Below are 19686 nucleotides of genomic sequence, written 5' to 3' on the forward strand. Positions count from 1 at the left end.
GTGTCTCACCATCCACTTGTCAGTAGATTCCTCAAGGGAGTGATCAACCTCTGTCCTGCTGTGATGCTCAGGTACCTCTCTTGGGACTTGGCCACTGTACTTAATGCTCTCACACTGTCTCCATTTGAGCAGCTGGAAGAGGTTTCTCTTTATACCATCTAACTGTAAAAGTGGTCTTCCTGGTGGCAATTATTTCTGCCAGATGCATATCTGAGCTGGCAGCTCTTTCTGTACATGGAGACTTGTGCAGGTTCTATGATGATAGGGTTGTTCTAAGGTTAAAGACTTCCCTTACCACCAAGGTAAATACTCCCTTTCACAAGGTGCAGAAGCTTGTTCTCTCAGACTTCTGTGCCCACCCCACTAATGACCAGGAGACTCTGTGGAGTACTATTGATGTTTGACACACCTTAGATACTTACTACTTGTAGCACTACCACTACTACTGCAGCCTGGTCAGTGCATGCTTCAATTGCCGAGATGTGCAGGGCGACGACTTGGGTGTCTCCCACTCTGTTTATATGGCATTATAAAGTGGACCAATTTGCTTCTGCCGAGGAATTATTTGGTCAGAAGGTGCTTCAACAGGTGGTGTATGCCTCAGACTTTCTCTGCCTTTATAAGTGCCCTCCCTAGGGACAAGGGCTTTGGTATGTCCCATCTTTGGAAGCTACCTCCACCTACTATGGAGAAAGGATGTTGAACCTACCTGATACACCCTTTATCGTAGGGTGGAACTAACCCCCGAGTCCCTCCCTTATATTGTATTATTTTTTCCCTGGCTGTCTGTTCTTCCATTTATCTTGTAAATTGTTTTTTTTCTTGAGGGCTTTTTGTCCTTTGCACAAAAGAGGGGGATCTAGGCCTGGGGCCCAAATGTATAGTTTTCAGACTCAGACCTGATTGGCTATGGCCGCTGTCATTTCCATCCTTGGAGACTGGCTCCACCCCATGAGAAAGGTTGTATCAGGTAGGTCCAATGCCCCTTTCAGTACATTAAAGAGTAATTCAGTTGCATATTTGGAGAGGCCACAGTCAAATTTTTGGGACCATTAGCTGTACACCATTTTTTAAAGACAAACTTTTTGATTGTTGAAGGGATTTCATCAGCTACATTGCATCTTAATTATAGCTTTTTCATATTATAAAAGTAATTACAAGTTAGCCAGTTAATTTTAAATTAAAATTCCTATTTTTCATGATTGTGTTGTGTTCTTTAAATAGACAGAAGGAACGTGTCCACTTCTTCCCTTCAAACCTGCACCCCATGGTTTTTTTGTGGATTGAAATCTTTCTATTCACACACCTGCCTTCTTAACCAGGATATCAATGGCTTATTGATGGAGAGCTCTACCTTTTAATTTGATTTGATGTTTATTAATTTCCTCCAATAGTGTATTTTTAATACAACAAAAATTCTTGGTTATACAGATTGCTCCTAATTAAAAATGCTCAGAATGAAATTACATAACAAATATCTATGTAGTTTAGCTTTAAATGTAAAATTCAATCTATCTATATTACCATAAGCATCTACACCATTTCCTCCATTAGACCAAAGGTTAAAATAGGCAAAATTACAAATGGGAGTGAAGTTTCAGATAGACATACAGGGGTCGGAAAATAAATTCTGTACAGATTTTAAAGGGTATAAAGGGTATATTATTTGTAAAAATGGCCTCTGGTGAAGCCTGAAAATATTTGTCTTTTTCTGTCTTATCCCTTGAAAATGCACAAAAAGGAGAGTATTTGGAAATAGCATATTCAAAAAGGCCCATTTTGAGAGAACAAAAATACAGTCTCCCTGAAAATGAGCTTGGCTTCTGATGAAAACATGGACATGTCCATGCTGGTTTTTTTAAATAGTAATACTGAGATGGTTTCTTATTGATGTCTTCAGGGATTAGCTTACATAATTAAGATTCCCTGGTAGATTTTCATGACTGATATTAACCTTAGATTTTTGAGATCAAATAAGGTTAGTAGATTCTATCACTAAGATAGCTGATGTACTTGGAGCAGATGTATATAAAAAAATTGCAGATGCTATAATTTAGACAAAATGTACCCAAATAAAAACTAAAAAAGGGATTTTTAAAAAAAATTTAAATATTAAATGTGTCTTGTACAGCATTAAAAAATACAAAGAAAAATTTGATGAAAAGTAAATAAGTCTTGCACACCTCTGACTCCAAGATGGATCCATTTCAGTTTGACCTGTTTATCCTAATATGCTTTAAGGACTGTCTAAACCTTAAAGCTCAGTTAGTTCAACTCTGCTTACATTTTGATGTGCATTTGCAGGAAAGTTGATTCAAATGTGTGATATAGGATTTGTTTACACCTTGTACAAAATCTGTACTGTCTAATAGTTTTCACACTGAGAGGTACTTCATCCTGTTTGTATATTGGCTTTTTATTATTGCATTAGGGATTGGAAGTATAATTTCCGGATCTAACTTTTTAATATGTACCAAGTGTGATCTGTAATGGTTCTAGTGGGGATAAATCAAATGTTTTTGCTTATAATGAACAATAATGAAAATGAAGAGTTTGAGAACAATTTCCCAAAGCCTCATCTTGTAAGAATGCTAATAACACAGATATCTCTAAGTACATCAGTGTTGTCTTCAATCCTTATCTAATTACTTCAATTTCTGGGATAGTGAGGATAATTGTATGATCAATCCAACGGATGCCAGCAAAAGTCTCTAAACATTCATGCTAATAACATGAGAACTGGTGACAGGTTATGACATCCTGTGGGTGGATCACAGAATGATCTATTTCTTTCTGTTGCTTCTGTTTTTCTAGCACTTAAGCTTTTGTCCCTTTCCAGTCTATCAGTCAGTGCTGCTTGCTGAAGGATCAGATGGGTCTTTCACAAGACAGATGGTATCACCTTCAGGGTCTCCTTCAGAGGTGATTTGTTCTCTTCCCCGACTATACATTTCTCGAAGGCCATTGACCATATTTGACCCAACACTGATGTTTTCCATGAAGGGCTCTGCAAGAACAACAACAACAAAATGTTACACCCAGCTTCTATTTCAATTGGATCTTCTTTTCTTCTATTTGTTTCTTCACACCTTTTAATACTGAACCATTTGAAGCATCCCCTGGTCATGTGGCCATAATTTACAACATTTCTGTTGGAAACTGGTGTTTACTTCCAGTTTCAGCAAAAAAAAACCCAAAACCACAAAACCCCAACACAATAACCCATAGAAATTAGTGGTTTTCTTTATTGACCACAACATTAATAACCATGGCATTTGTTTCATGGCAACTGCAAAAAAAGTTATACAATGTGATGTAGTCACATGGTGACCTAGAATCAAGTTCAGACATACTAGAGAAAAGAAACAGATACCATCTTCTGAAACTGTGAATGTTAGAGCAGTTTGTCACATAGGGAAAGATGGATGCTCTTGGAATGAGCTTTTTTCTAATCCAGATGATTCAGCAATCCAAGATGTTGGAAAACATGTAGTCCCTAGCTCATGTTTACAAAGCCTTTTACCCTAGAATTTCTTTGATCACATTGTAGAGTTCAGAAATAAAGAAGAATGGGGAAATTCTAAGATGTTGGGTTCAAATGGGAAGTAAATAACCATCAGAAGATAATGGCCACTTGCTTCTATATTGCTTCAAAGAAAACCTAATGTAATCACCAGATATATGTGTGTAAATAAAGTAGATAGGTAAGGATCCAATTAACTATTTTTATAGAGAAAATATATGCTTGTGGTAGTTAATAATAATGTGGATTACAATTTGGATTTAAGGCCATGTAGAATTTTTGTGCCAATAATTATTTGAAGTATTATGGAGACAACACAAGAATGCTAGTGAATGTTTTATCAGATAGCAATTTGAATCTAAAATATTGTGTTCAAATCAAGAGGAAATGAATCAATTGAAATAGCACATTATTATTTTGAATTAGAAATTATTATTATTAGAAACTATGCATATATGCTTCCATTTCCCACCCCTTTACATTTTCATATTAGAGAGTTTTGTGATTGTTATTGGCCTGGGCTGCATCCTATGTGCCATCGGATTGCCTTTCCTTACAGACCCTGGGATGGGGTTTGTATAGCTTTAGATGTTATATTAACTAGTGAATAGGAGACTCTAAGTGACCAGATTCATTCTTACTGAGACTCTTCAGTCATGTATTCTCCAAATCCTGTGGGTTCAAATCTCATTAAAGGGTTGAATAAAAAACATCTACTTTGCAGGATACCAACACCAGAAGATTTCCAAGAATGACAAAACATATAGTGCTGGGCTGTCAAACTCTTGGCCCATGAGCCAGATGCATCATGTACTGGTCACGTCCATATCCAGTTTAGCAAAGTGGGGGGAGTCCTGATATGTCATATGATGCCACTGTGATGATGTGATTCTGACACCCCTGATACTATGCCTTCTACTGGTCACTAGCTAATATAACATCTAAAGGAGCAGATTTTGTCAGCTATTCTGCAAATAGTGAATTTGTGCACATTAGCAAATAAAATCTGGGGTACACTACCAAGTGGTCAAGTATTGAAAACCTATTTTCTTACCTCGTCTCTGAGTGAAAGGATTCAGCGCAGATAATTTCACTCCCTTTTTCCACAGATAAAACAATAAACCCCCAATGAGTACAATAATAGCTAGCAAGCTTAAAATGACTGCAGCAGTTCTGCCTGAGCCTGGAAAGTGGAGAAGAAAAGTCAAGAGTAAGAGAGCTATATTATTGTTTCCTTCCTGATCATAATTCCTAAAATTTGGACAGGATATATATACCTGACTCTCCTTCACATACAGCTCCAGCGTAAGAGCCACAGATGCACTTCTTGGAACCTGTGGTTGCGGCTTGGCAATCAGTAAGGGATGATTCTGTTCCTTTACATTTCATATTATCCAGAAAAGCAGGGCCAGAACGCAGGCCATATTCATTGCCCTTGGGCACAGATAATGCTGAACCACAGCCCAATTGTCGACATACCACTGTGGCTTCATTAATACTCCAATCTGTATCCCCAATAAAGTGCCAGGAGCCATTATACTTCACCTCTACTTGTCCAGTACAGGCATTGGGACCATTTACTAATCGTACATCCAGGGGACCTAGAAAACAAAATAGAGTTAACTTGATCTTCCCAACAGATATGGTGCTCAATTTGAGATCATTTCAGCTACAGTTAAGAATTTGGAAATACTTGTTATCTCCTCTAGCATTCTAAGTGTGGATTTAACAGAATAATACAGTTGGAAGGGGCCTTGGAGATCTTTTAGTCCAAAACCCTGCTCATTCAGAAAAACATACCATTTGAAATTCAAAATTTTCTCCTACTGGTTCTTCTATTGGTGGGCATAGCAGGGAAAGGATACTGCAAAATCTCCATTCCCACTCCACTTCAGAAGGATACTGCAAAATCTCTATTCCTTCCCTACTCCTGGGGAAGGATATTGCAAAATCTCTATTCCCTTCTAACTCTGGGGCCAGCCAGAGGCGGTGTTTGCCGGTTCTCTGAACTACTTAACATTTCTGCTACCAGTTCTCCAGAACCTGTCAGAACCTGCTGAGTTTCATCCCATTTGATTCTTCTTCAATTAACTCCTTCAATTAACAACCCTATAGGAGGCATAGGGAATTGTTTTAAAGTAAAGAAGAAAAAGCTGCTACCAACATGATAAGCAGGAAAATAGGACTTAACCGTGGGCCAAGAAAATAACTTGAGAAAATGTCTCAGATAATCCACTCCCTAGTTCATCCAAAGAAGGAGGGGAGAAGCAGATCCAGACTTACAGATTCTGCTACAAAAGCTTTACTATAAATATTTTTGTATTGAATTAAGAACTAAAGGGAGACTAGTATAGAGCTATTTCAAGCTGTTTAGCTCTCATCAGCTAGCCATACCCATCTAGGATTCAAACCCAGGTTACTTGCATATTAGGTAGATGTATTAACCTCTAAATCACATGTTCACCTCACTATGTGAGCTATACTAGGGGGAAAATTACATTTTAAAAACAATCTGGCAACCTGGTCTACCCAATTATGGGACATATATAGTTCTGATTTATATGACATTGTTTCTTAGTCTGATCTACTTTGTATAGATGATAAACTTTGCCACTCAAGGGCTGTTGAATTTTTAAATTTTATTATATAATATAAACAAAAATGCTTCTTCCATGATTGGAACAGTTGTGTAAGGAAAGGCTTTCATATAAATTCACTTGATTTATTATTCAATTCCAAATTCCAAATTAATATTAAAAACATTTAATCAAGCAACAAAACATATCAGGCAGCATATACACTTTCTTAGAGTTCATTTAAAATCTAAGTTGGAAGATGTTAGTAAAATAATTTATGTTTTTGCACTATGTTTAGAGCAAGTTATTAAGTGACAAATTGGAGAAAGGGAAGAAAACTTTATATAATGTTTCAGAACGTTAGTGCAAAACGTTTTGGGCAAATAATCAGATTGGAATAGAACAAAACTCATTAAATTGCATTTTAATTAACTTGAACTACATGATGACTAGGATAGTAGTAATTTACACAATCCATTTAATTAGGCCCTTCAATCACACAAATAATTACAGTTCAGTAATAACTTTAGAGAGATGCAACTAAGGCATAAAGATTTCACTTTGGGCAAGACTTTGTATCCATTCTAATGTATTTAATAGGAAAGTATAGATTTTTGATTTATGCTTGGTTCAGACCAAAAGAGGGAAATCGGGAGCTTTAAAGTAATCACAGTTCCCTGCTAATCTAAACTTGGAAAGTATGATTTGTTGAAATTGACCAAAACCCAAAACTGCAGTTTGCTCCAGCTTACTTTTTTGCAAACTAGTTTAAAGGTGAGAGGAAGGGGAGATCTGTTAGGCTATGTCTAGCGCACTGATCAAAAGGAATAAAATGAATTGTCTTTGGTACGTTTGCTTTTCTGAACATACCTACTAAGTCTTTAAGAGAAGACTAAAGGATGAGGGCACCTATCTCAGATTTGCTTTAAGTTTAAGTTTAAGTTTAATCAGATTTGTATGCCGCCCCTCTCCGCAGACTCGGGGCAGCTCAGAGTGCTCCATTTATGTCCTTGTGGGGAAATTTATAACTGCACAGACTTTTGTACATAATGGAAAATCTGTAGTTACATTTAAATTGGTTTAAATTTCTGGACAGGCATATTAATGCAGAAAAAATTCTGCCTTCTTTCATGAAGGATATGCAAAAACAAACAGAAAAGCTGTTGGAAACAAAGATGTGTATGTTGTTTTGCCTCTAATTCATCTGCCTTCCATATTGTTTTGCATTCTCCATATTTTCAATTTTGCGCATTTGAGGATAAATACAATCGTGGAATATTTAAAGGATTTTGAGCCTTCCTTTATTCCAAACTAAAGTTATGCTTGCATGCGTGCATACACCCAAAAACACACCCAAAAACACACACACACACACACACACACACACACACACACACACACACACTATTAAACTTTAAGCTACAAGCATTTGTATTTAATTTGCAGTTTCTTCCACTTGTAAGTTACCTGAGCAAATTACACCAGCATCTTCTGAATGATCACAGTCATGCTCTCCTACGGAACGTCCTCGGCAATCTTTAATTGACATTTCTGTCCCAGTGCAGTTGACATCATCCAGAAAAATAGGGCCAGAACCTCTTCCAAAGTGTGCCCCAGACAGGGATTCCAAAGCAATGCCACACTTTAACTGCCTACACACCACAGCTATATCTTGAGAGCCCCATCCATCATCACACACAGTTCCCCATTGCTGTTGGTGATAGACTTCAACCCGGCCTGCACAAGAGTGTGGACCATCTTCCAGTCTTATCTTTGCAACATTGAGGGTGAACGTGTCTACAAAATAAACAGATTTCATATAATTTAAACAATGTGTCAAGCAGAGATAGAATTCACATAATTTACCTATCGGTTCACCCAGTCCTGAAAATTTAAGCACACAAAGAAATGGCCTGAAAATCCCAAATAAAACTATGCCATCCGGACTGGATATCATGTCCCTCCAAAGCAAGTAGTCTGGTATTTTCAAGTTGTATCCACTCTTTAACCCATGTTAGCGCTGCTGCTCGGTAGTAAAGTTTGAAGTCGGGTAGGCCAAGTCCCCCTTGCTTTGGATTATCTTGTGTCCATTTAAGTCTGATTCTTGGTCTTTTCTTTTGCCATATAAACTTAGATATTAATTTGTCTAGTTTTTTAAAAAAGGTGCCTTCTAATTTTATTGGGATTGTTTGGAAGTAATATAAGAATTTGTGTAATATTGTCATTTTTATTGTGGCGATTCTTCCTAATAATGAGATTGGTAATTTAGTCCATGTATCCAATTGTGATTCTGTTTTTTTTAGTAGTGTATCATAGTTATCTTTTTTTAGTGTTATACATCTAGCTGATAGATTTATTCCTAGATATTTAATTCTTTCTGTAATCTCCAGTTTTAATTTATTAGTCAAAGTTTGTTTGTCTTTTGCTGTTATGTTTTTAACTATAATTTTAGTTTTGGTTTTATTGATTTTTAGTCCTGCTACTTGTCCATAATTTGGCTAAATAAAAGAACTCACCTTTATAGTGCTGCGTGACAAGGAAGTAATTTAAATACATAAAAACCCAACTAAAACAAACATATAACTTAAATCGCTGGGTTAAACATCGCCGGAAACTTAAGAACAAAACGAAGATAGGACGCTGTCAACAGTCTCTATTAAATATATCTCTTGCCTTGTTTTTTCTGTATTTTTTTTCTTTTTTTTAATGTAAATGTATTGTCTGTTGTTGTTGTCTTATATATATGTAAATAAAAATTATTTAAAAAAAAAAGAAGAAATGGCCTGAAAAGCAGCCAAAAAACAGGCATACATGAACCGGCCAACTGGTCTTGTGTTTCCAGTGCTCTGGCGCACGCACACGCATGTACATTCTGGTTTGGGCATTCAGTGCCAAAAAGGTTTGCCACTCCAGGAAATGGCAGGAAATGGCTGGGAGGCTAAGCTCAGGGTTTTTTTCCTCCCTTTTCCTGCTTGAGTTTTGGGACTCTTTTGTGGAAACCCTGTCCCTGGTTATGGATAAAGTAACCAGGAAGATGCAGGAAGTGAGAGGAAACACAGGTGGTGCTCAGCAGCCCAAATTTGGCTTTGCTACCAATTCAGGAGCTCTTCTCCTTCTTGTCACTTGGAGGTCTGGCAGAAAGGGAAGGGGAGGCAGCAGTCAGCCTGAAAATGGAGCCAGAGCCATGCCACCATCACCTCCCTCCAGAGCTGCCTCTGCCCAGTAGGAGGGAGCCTTAAAGCTGAGTCACTAGCCAGGCTCCCTCCCAAGGTGAGGAGATATGCTGTTGAAGACCATCATGGCTACCAAGGTGAGGAGATCACCGTGGCTGGCCTCTTCATTCGCCGTCCCAGGTTATGGGGATGCTGGCTTGATTGCTCCTGCCCACTTGTGTTTTGTTTGTGTTTTGAAATGAGTCGGGCTCATGCACGTGTCGAAGCAGCAGCAGCAGCAAAGATGGATAAGAAGAAGATGGGAAGCATGGGAGCAGGGTAAGGTGCATCTCAGCTGTCTGGTAGCTCTTGCTTCCCTCCTGTAGCTTCTGCTGCTTTTCTGGAGTGGCAGGGCTGCATAGGAGCCAGCTCAGGTGCACAGCCAGCTCAGGTGCAGAGGGCAGCATTTGCTGGCTGGGTGGCCACCAGCCCTGCCCTCTGCTCTTTCCCCAGCATGGCTCGGCTAGTGACTGGCGGCAGGCATGGCGAGGGTCAGGTGGGCTATGTGTGGTTGACTTTGCACCTCCACAATTTTTGTCAAGCAAATTCTGAATGGTGTGCATGCACATTGCGTGCATAAGCAAGGGGTTGTGCACCCATGTGGGGGCATGTTGCATTATGGATGCTAGCATGTGCACATATGATAGTGCACGCATATTGCCATTTTTGTTATTCAACAACAAAAAGGTTAGCCATCACTGTGCCAGTATCTGCTGATTGGACACTATAAAGGAGTACACTATACAGTGTTCCCTTGATTTTCGCAGGTCTGAACTTCAGAAAAGTCTATACCATGGTTTTTCAAAAATATTAATTAAAAAATACTTCACAGTTTTTTTCCCTATACCATGGTTTTTCTTGCCTGCTGACATCATATGTCATCGCCAAACTTTTGTCCACCTTTAATAAATATGTTTTTAATAAACTTTAATAAATAAACATGGTGAGTAATAATCTAAATGGTTGCTAATGGAATGGGAAATTGTAATTTAGGGTTTAAAGTGTTAAGGGAAGGCTTGTGATACTGTTCATAGCTAAAAATAATATTTACTTCCGCATCTCTACTTCATGGAAATTTGACTTTCGCGGACAGTCTTGCAACGCATCCCCTGCAAAAGTCAAGGGAACACTGTAAAGGATGACTATAGTGGACCTATAAGACAGAGGGGCATGAAGAAAACTAATCCATAGAGTAACCAAAGGTCAGACATGACTGAATTGCTCACAACAATGACAGTCAGATTTTTTTCTGAATTATGCTGTAAATAATATTTCTAAAACAATGCCACAATTAAGCTGCTTATATATACAGCAGTTAGGGTGTATCTGGAAATTCCTATTTGTCATCTCACACAATCTCCATTGCTATTGGTTTATCTCTTTTTAATACATTTAATAAAACTATGTGTTATGAAGACTTAGTCACTAATGCAAAAATATCACAAGTCACAACTTTGCTATCATGAATTACCTGAACAAATGACACTTGCATCCTGATCATGAACACAGTTGTTTGTCCCTTGGGTATTTGCTTGGCATTCTTGAAGAGAATTTTCTGTGCCTTCACAATTGACATTATCCATCCAGATGCGGCCTGATCCACGCCCAAAATGAGCTCCTTTTGGAGCCGATCCAGCAGCTCCACAGCCCAATTGCCTGCACACAACGTCTACCTCTTTTAAGTCCCAAGTCCGGTCACAAACTGTCCCCCACTCATCACTCCCGGGTGTTCGAATCTCCACTCTTCCACTGCAACGAGTTGTGCCATTGACTAGCCTGAGATTCTCTGAAGATAAAGCAATCAAAGGGGTAAATGGATTAGCCTCCTATAGAATGTGTTTGGAAAGATCAGAATGTGAATAAATGTTTTCCAAAGAGACAAGAAGCATGTTTCAAACTCAGCTGTTCTTCAGAGAAACCAGCAAGAACAGAACAATTGAGAGAGAAGATTTGCTTTATAAGCATATGGTTTGGTTCAGATTATAGAGATGAACCAGTATTATTTTTACTAAATTCCCTCTATCTTTGACCAATTGTAATTATGACAGAATATATTAATATGTTTCCAGTGTGTACCTGACTCTCCTTTAGTTCTCTTGTTGGAATTGATTATATTTGCAATGCAGCACATGATCAAATACCACTCTTTCTAGAAATTAGAATTACCCTTAGGTCGATGGCCAATAAATTTTATGAATAAATAAACAAAATAAATAATATATTTTTCCTGAAAAAGGAATCATTATCAGCTGGCAAAATATGAGAAGAAACTGGACTGGATAAAATCAAATACCAATATCTAGTCAATATCCCATTTTACACGATAGTGAAACAGATGCACCCATGAAATCCACAAGTAGAACATCAACGCAATACTCCTTTTGGGCCTTAGTCAGAAGACTTTGGTGGAAAGAACATGAGACAATTTACAAAGTAGTTCAAACTAAAAACTTCTCTGAAGATCAAGAAGCAGCCTGATTATCTGTCCTTGTGTTGCTTTCTCCTAACATAGAATATATGTTCAATTACCTGAACATACAACACCAGCATCCTCCCCGTGGTTACAGTCATTTGTTCCCCAAGGCTTGGCCTTGCAAGAACTGAGGGAAGGTTCCGTTCCTGTGCATTCAAGTTCATCCAGCCAGATAGCATCATTTCCTCGACCAAAACGAGCTGAACGAGGGGCAGAAATTGCTGATCCACAGTCAAGGTATCGACACACAACAACAGCTTCATTCAAGTCCCAGTTGTCATCACAAACAGTCCCATACCGCTGGAGATGAAATACTTCTACCCTCCCAGTACATCGGTGTGAGCCATTGACTAGTTTGAGCTCCACTGGATCTGAAAAGTTAGAATATATTATCAGGAGACCATTGACATTGAGGAAATTCCCTCCAAATTGATGTGAACATTTTTACAACTTTTATAAGTTTTGACAACGTTTCCCCAACAATCCTTGTTTCCATTAATATTTTTTTGGGGGGTGGGGGTGGAGAAATGTGTGAAGGAAGTCTGCTATAGGTTGGGGATAAGCACAATTTATTCTGACAAACTTTCATTTTTCAAATCTTGCTTACCTGCAAGCACACAAGGTAGAAATTCTCATTATTAAAAAAATCAGCAGATATGTTTGGAGGTGCTCATTCTATTTTGAACCTGGTAATTATCTCTCCAAATATATCCTGGATTGCTTTAAATTATATTTTCCTAATCTAATTAGATAATAATTAATTATATTTTCTACTCATCTTTGGAATGTATTGCATCATGAAATATGCTTGGCATAATTCTTGTTTGTTTTTAATGAAAAGACGGACTAGGGATGGCTTGATAGCAGTGTTTTAATATCTAAAGAGATGCCACAAGGAATAGGATCAACCTATTCTTCAAAGCACCTGAAGGCAGGACAAGAAACAATGGATATAATCTAATAAAGGAAAGAAACAACCTAGAAACAAGGGGAAATTTCCCGACATTTAGAACAATTAATCAATAGAACCGGTTGCCTCCAGAAGTTGTGAGTGCTCCAACAATGAAGGCCTTTAAGAAGAGATTGGACAACCATTTGTCTGAAGTGGTATAGGCCGGTGATGGTGAACTTTTTCAGCACCAAGTGCTGAAAAGGTCATGTGGAAATGCCATATGTGTGCGCTTGTCAGTGCTACATTACAAAAAAGCCAAACTTCCAGGTTCTAGCATTCATGTACCCCCAACAAACAGCTGACCAGTGCATATGGGCACACTGATTTTCAGCACTGCCATGCACACGAAGAGATCGCACTCCGTAAAAGCCAAACTTCTGGGTTCTATTGCACCACCTGTTTGTTGGACCTTTCTCCCTCCTGGCTGGTCTCAGCCAGCAGGGAGGTGACACGGAGCTGGTCATTGTCAGCACTTCCTTGAGGGAGGGGTCCTTTCTGGCTCACTACAAGGAGGCAGTTGTGTGCCCCCTCCTCAAGAAGCCTTCCCTGGATGCAGCTGTACTTAACAACTATCATCCTGCCTCCAACTTTCCCGTTCTAGGGAAGGTTGTTGAGAAGGTGATGTCGCTTCAGCTCCAATGGTCTTTGGATGAAGCCAATTATCTGGGCCCTCAACAGTCAGGATTCAGACCTGGCTACAGTATGGAAACTGCTTTGGTCACACTGACAGATGATCTCTGGCATGCTCTATCCTGGTGCTTCTTGACCTCTCAGCAGCTTTTGATACAATTGACCATAGTATCCTTCTGTGCTGGCTAAGGGGTTAGGAGTGGAAGGCACCATTTACGGTGGTTCACCTCCTACCTCTCTGGTCAGTTGTAGTCGGTGTTAATGGGGGATAAGAGGTCGACTTCTATCTCCCTCCCATGTGGAATTCCTCAAGGGTCGGTCATCTCCACCCTGCTGTTTAATATTTACTAGAAACCACTGGATGCGATCATCCGTAAGCATCAGATGAGTTATTATCAGTATGCTGATGACACTCAGCTGTACATCTCCACCCCATGTCCACTCATAGAAACAAAGAAACATAGAAGTCTGACGGCAGAAAAAGACCTCATGGTCCATCTAGTTTGCCCTTATACTATTTTCTGTATTTTATCTTAGGATGGATATATGTGTATCCCAGGCATGTTTAAATTCAGTTACTGTGGATTTATCTACCACGTCTGCTGGAACTTTGTTCCAAGGATCTACTACTCTTTCAGTAAAATAATATTTTCTCATGTTGCTTTTGATCTTTCCCCCAACAGTGAAGAAATGGAAGTAATGTGCTGGTGTCTGGAGACTGTTAGGGTTTGAATGGGTGTTAACAAGCTCAGACTCAACCCCAACAAGACAGGGTGGCTGGGGGTTCTACCTCCCAAGGACACTTCCATCCATCACTCGGGTGGACTTTTGACCCCCTCAGAGAAGGTCCCCAATTTGGGCATCCTCCTCGACCCACAGCTGACATTGCGACATCATCTTTTAGCTGTGGTGAGGGGGGATTTGCTCAGGTTTACCTTGTACACCAGTTGTGGCCCTATTTGGACAGGGAATCTCTACTCACAGTCACTCAGGCCCTTATCACCTCAAGGTTCGACTATTGCAATGCTCTCTACATGAGACTACCTTTGAAGAGTGTTTGGAAAATGTAAATCATGCAAAATGCAGCCGCATGAGAGGTCATGGGCCTTTCTAGGCATGGCCATGTTTTTCCAGCACTCCGTGGACTGCATTGGCTGCTGATTGGTTTCCAAATGCAATTCAAAGTGTTAGTCATGACCTATAAAGCCCTATATGGCATCGGACCAGATTACTTATGGGACCGCCTCCTGCCACATGAGTCCCAGTGACTGATTTGGTCAGCCTTCTCCAGATCCAGTCAACTAGGCAATATTGTTTGGCAGGGCCCTCTGGAATCTATTGTCTGTAGAGGCTCTGGGCCTCTGGAATCAGCTTTTCCAAGAGATCAGTACTGCCCTCACCCTCCTTGCCTTCCGTAAGAGCTCGAAGACTTTTCTATGTCACCAGGCTTGGGGTTATTAAAATCTAGCCCCCTGACCGATGAATGCTATGTATGTTTGTGGTCTGAATGGGAATGCCTGACTTTTAATAATGGTTTTTTTTTTTGGTGAATTGGAATTAGGACATTGTATTATATTGTTTTCTTTTATATGCTGTAAGCTACCCCGAGTCCTCGAAGAGGGGTGGCCTATAAATCAATCAATCAAACAAACAAACAAATGAATGTCTTTTCATTATAGATCTATAAAGATTAGAATTTATATCCCAATATTCAGCCATAATAAATATCCCCAAAGCAATTGGAATGAATAAAATAAAAATCCCAGTTCCTAAAACTAACCTGCACACTCCACCCCAGCATCTTCTCCGTGGTGGCAGTTATTTGTTCCCCAAGGGCTTGCTGTGCATTGACTGAGGTTGTTTTCTGTTCCTTGGCAGTTCACATCATCTAGCCAAATTGGCCCTGTTCCCTTTCCAAAATATGCCTTTCTTCGGGCTCTCAAAGCAACACCACAGCCCATTTCCCTGCAGATCACCTCAGCATGCTTGATATCCCAGCGGTCATCACACACAGTCCCCCACTGCTGGTCATGGAAGATCTCCACTCTTCCTGAACAGCGGCTTGAGCCGTTCGTCAGTCGGAGTTCTGATGGAAATAAAAGGTTGAAAAACCATAACATCATAAAACAAACTGTTGGCAAGGTTCTTGAATATCTAACCATTTCACCCAAAGGGAAGGAATCTATATACTGTATTTTTTTTTAAAAAACAGCTGCTTCATCATCATCATTTTTAATTTTCTCTATAAGGATAAGTTTTTGACCCCTTTTGCTTCCAGAAATCTTGGTTCCTGATATTTACAGAAGATCAATTTTTAATAAGCAAATTACTTACTGAAAAAACAACTTTTTAACCTCCTTATAGAAGAAAGAGAAGTAGCAGGAGATGAGAAGGAATGAATAGTAATTGAATAGGCACTTAAAACATCTTCAACTAAACAGGTACACCCATATATAGGGCTATTGTATGTAGGCAGCCAAAATTTAAATGAGCAGTAGATGCAGAGCAAAGAAAAACAATGCTTATTACTTGGGTCGATGTCCAAAACCACTATATATTACCCCTCCTTAAGTGCACACCTGAACATACGGCACCAGCATCCTCTCCATGGTTGCAGTTGTGTTCTCCCCAAGATTTCAGACGACAGTCACGGAGAGCAGCTTCTGTTCCTTTACATTTGACATCATCCAGCCAAATGGGATCATTTCCTCTTCCAAACTTTGCTCCTCGTGGGGCTGCTAAAGCTACTCCACAGCCCAGTTCTCTGCATACAACTTGTGCATTGGTGAGCTCCCAGCCATCATCACAGACTGTTCCCCACTGTTGGTTGTGCAGCACTTCAACTCTCCCAGAGCAACGACTTGTACCATTCACCAATCTGACTTCATTGGGGTCTGAAATGGTTAGAATCACTGTTATTTTCCTACTTCTCACAACAGCCTACATGAAAACTAGATAGAGTCAACACAGGAGTTTGAACCTTTATCTGTCTTCGTGTGTCACACTAAGTCATAACATGCCTTGATTGATTGTGGTTTGTAAATGGTCAAGAATTAAACCATGATTTATTCTAACATAGTAACTCATGATTTGGCATTGTTGATTTCAACTGTTGCTTAGCATCAGTTTCAACAGAAATATGTAGTTTGTTTATCATTTCTTGATTTATTCCTGTTCAGTTTTATATCCCACTCAATATTTTAATGAAGCCTAAAGGACAAGACAACAAGACTGCTAAAATGGAAGGAATTAGTAACTGGCCAAGCAAAATATTACTTTCTTGATCTACAAGATCATTTTCTTTTGTCTGGGTGTGATCTTGAAAAAAGCAATTTTTTTAAAAGGGATGCTTGAAAGCATATGTTTTAAAACAATTTCCAAGCTCATAATTAGTGGCATCCATGGTGTGGAGTGGGCAGATTATTGAAAGAGAGGGGAAATGGCGCACCAATCCAAGACTGCTCATTAGGTATAGTATGTGTGTTGATATGCACAGAGGACACAGGTTGTACAGTAATGCTGCAACTGTAGCTTTGGTTGTTGTGGCAACTTTTATGTTTTCCCCTCATTTTGCAGCTGATTATAAGATTTTCTACTCTTTTTTTCCACCAGGATTAAACAGCTCAAGCAATCTTTGATTGATTATGTGATATGTAGTCATTGTTGACTTTAAATGGCAGATGGTTGTTAGATAATTGCTTGTTCACATACCATTTTGGATCCCACCCACCCACCCTCCCTCTCTTTTCTTTCTTTCTTTCTTTCTTTTTTCTTCCTTCCTTCCTTTCTTTCTTTCTTCCTTTCTTTCTTTCTTTCCAGAGGAGTCTAACAAGAAACCAGTTAGCTATAGTACTGTTAGTACTACTGACCCAACTTTAAATGCTGCTATAATCTACCTGCATGTCTAGCAAATGTTTCTAACTAATTTCAAGAAATCATTCCTTACATTCAGCTAAGCTAAGCCATGTCAATTTTATCCTGAAACCATACCATGGCTGAACAACTGTAAACTAACCAGGAGTCTGATTTTTATCTGGGTTACTGATCCAACATAACTGATCAAATTACCTGAGCATTCCACACTGGCATCACTGCTGTGGTCACAGCTATGCTCTCCCCAAGGTCGTTTTGGGCATTCTTTCAGAAAAGATTCTTTCCCTGTACAGTTCACTCTGTCTAGCCAAATGGTTCCAGATCCTTGGCCAAACCCTGCTGCCTTAATGGCCTTTACAGCAGTTCCACATTCCAGTTCTCTGCACACCACGTTCGCATCATTTAAATCCCAGTCTGCATCACACACAGTCCCCCATTGCTTGTTGTGGTACACCTCAAGCCTTCCTGAACAACGAGTAGGTCCATCTACTAGTCGAAGTTCTGATGGGACAAAAGAAATAAGCAAAGTGGTATATCTTCCAAATACAATTTCCACAAATTTGAGGGGAAACATATTTACCAGGGGAAAGCAAAAATATGATGCAAACTTCATACATATTAAAAATATAATCAGAAGTCAGATAGCAGAAAGGACCCTGTGAGCAAAATCACATCTGATTGTTTCTGATATGTCCAAGCGAGCCCATTCAAAGTCCCCCAGGGTTTTTGCCATTACCAATATCAGCACTCTATGTGACAATCTGAAAGGCTTCAATCTACAGTCTTTTGGACCAGTCTTTGCTACATCACTTAATCTGAAGTTTTTATTTTCTGTCTAAGAGAAGCTCCACTAGGTAGCAAGACCTTGGTTGATCTTAAAAAGTCAAGCAGCCTGGATCTATTTAGTGCTTGAATGGGAGAACACCTGGATATAGTTTGAACTGGTGTGTTAACAGAACAAATAACATGCCGAAAATAAATTCCCTTCTGAAAGAAAGCGATGGCTAGCAAGTCCTATATTGCTTCAAAAAAGCAATGATACATACATGCAATCAGTTGGAATTGAGGCTTATTGCACATTTCTTCATCTTTCTACCCTGACAGGAAAACAAAAGTGTTATTTTGCCATGATTCCACCCCCCCTTCTCTTGACAAAAGTATTTATCAAGAGACGGGAAATACTGCCGTAATTTATTATATCCTTTTCTCACAAGCTTTCCTGAAAGCTTCTCTGAAATAAGAGGTGACTTGTTTATGTGCAAGTTATGTTTCAGAAATGTTTGTATTTGGTATATCACAACAAGCCTCTGATAGCTGGGTCTATTTTATTGCACTGGAATACAATATTTATTATTTATTTTGGCATGTGCTTCCAGGCTTTCTTTCCTCTAAATAAGGAAACAACTTGAAGGGCTTCTCAAAACTACACACCAGTTTTAGCCACTTCTGTTTTCCTATTATTTTTTTCACTTATTTCTTTAGCATTCTTTTCCTACATTAAAACCATTTTGGGCTTACCTTTAAAGGAAAAATGTTAAAATAGATGCAAATGTAAAACAAAGAAATGTATAAATAGAAACAACAAAAGAATGAACAAATAAATGTGTAATTATTAAATAGTCTATGTAAACTGAATTTATGAGATGTTTTCAGAAAAACTGATCCAACACCCCCCTACACACACACACACACACACACACACACACACAGCTTCACCCTGAGTTTTCAGAAGTACTTCTTACCTGCACATACCACACCAGCGTCTTCTGAATGAGTGCAATCATGTTCCCCCCATGCTTTTGCTGGACATTTGCTGATAGCTGTCTCGGACCCTGTGCAGTTCACACCATCCAGCCATATAGGACCAGCTCCAGCTCCATAACGAGAACCACGTGGGGCTGACAGTGGATTCCCACAGCCTAAATACTGGCATACAACCTTGGCATCATCAATATCCCAGTCGTCATCACAAATAGTTCCCCAGAGTTTTTCATGCAAGATTTCAACTCTCCCTGAACAATGGTTGGGACCATTTGATAATCTTATCTCAGGTGGTTCTGAAGAGAGAAATGTTGATAAGGGATGAATATTTCTGGAGATAGTTTATTGCACAATTGGTTTTCTACAATTTACTAAGACCTTTTTTTAACACTGCAGCCCTCATTGTAACTAAGCCCTTATTTAACACTGCAGTCTTGCAAATAAATATATTTTAATATCACATTCTAAGATCGCTCCATTCTTATTGTTAAGATTTACTTTCTCCTATGCCTTTTTATATTAAATAATAATTGTTTTCTAATTTCATTAATGACTGTTTTTATTTTATTGATTTATTACTTGTATACTACCCTGAATATGTTTTTGTGAGATGGATAACTATTTAAATCTGATAAATAAATAAAGTTTGCATTGTGATTTTGGAAAAGGGCTCTAGCCTATGTTTG

General features: G+C 39.0%; 1 protein-coding gene across 2 annotated transcripts in view; it reads right to left on the reverse strand.

Annotated features, from left to right (window-relative positions):
- Positions 1 to 1355: 1355 nt before the first annotated feature.
- Positions 1356 to 19686, reverse strand: part of SSC5D (scavenger receptor cysteine rich family member with 5 domains) — a 38657-nt gene continuing 20326 nt past the window's right edge. Inside the window, exons 4-13 of one of the 2 annotated variants that reach the window (XM_070729494.1) lie at positions 18982 to 19296; positions 17435 to 17740; positions 15946 to 16260; positions 15147 to 15452; positions 11841 to 12155; positions 10783 to 11097; positions 7567 to 7896; positions 4801 to 5124; positions 4578 to 4706; positions 1356 to 3007 (exon numbers count right to left, since the gene is read on the reverse strand). In XM_070729494.1, coding sequence (XP_070585595.1) covers positions 2844 to 3007; positions 4578 to 4706; positions 4801 to 5124; positions 7567 to 7896; positions 10783 to 11097; positions 11841 to 12155; positions 15147 to 15452; positions 15946 to 16260; positions 17435 to 17740; positions 18982 to 19296 — 2819 coding nt within the window. In that variant the 3' untranslated portion in view covers positions 1356 to 2843. The remainder of the gene's footprint in view (positions 3008 to 4577; positions 4707 to 4800; positions 5125 to 7566; positions 7897 to 10782; positions 11098 to 11840; positions 12156 to 15146; positions 15453 to 15945; positions 16261 to 17434; positions 17741 to 18981; positions 19297 to 19686) is intronic. The other variant, XM_070729495.1, reaches the window with a different exon arrangement.

The sequence above is a fragment of the Erythrolamprus reginae genome, chromosome Z (assembly GCF_031021105.1).
Source record: "Erythrolamprus reginae isolate rEryReg1 chromosome Z, rEryReg1.hap1, whole genome shotgun sequence".
In the NCBI taxonomy this organism is placed as follows: domain Eukaryota; kingdom Metazoa; phylum Chordata; class Lepidosauria; order Squamata; family Dipsadidae; genus Erythrolamprus; species Erythrolamprus reginae.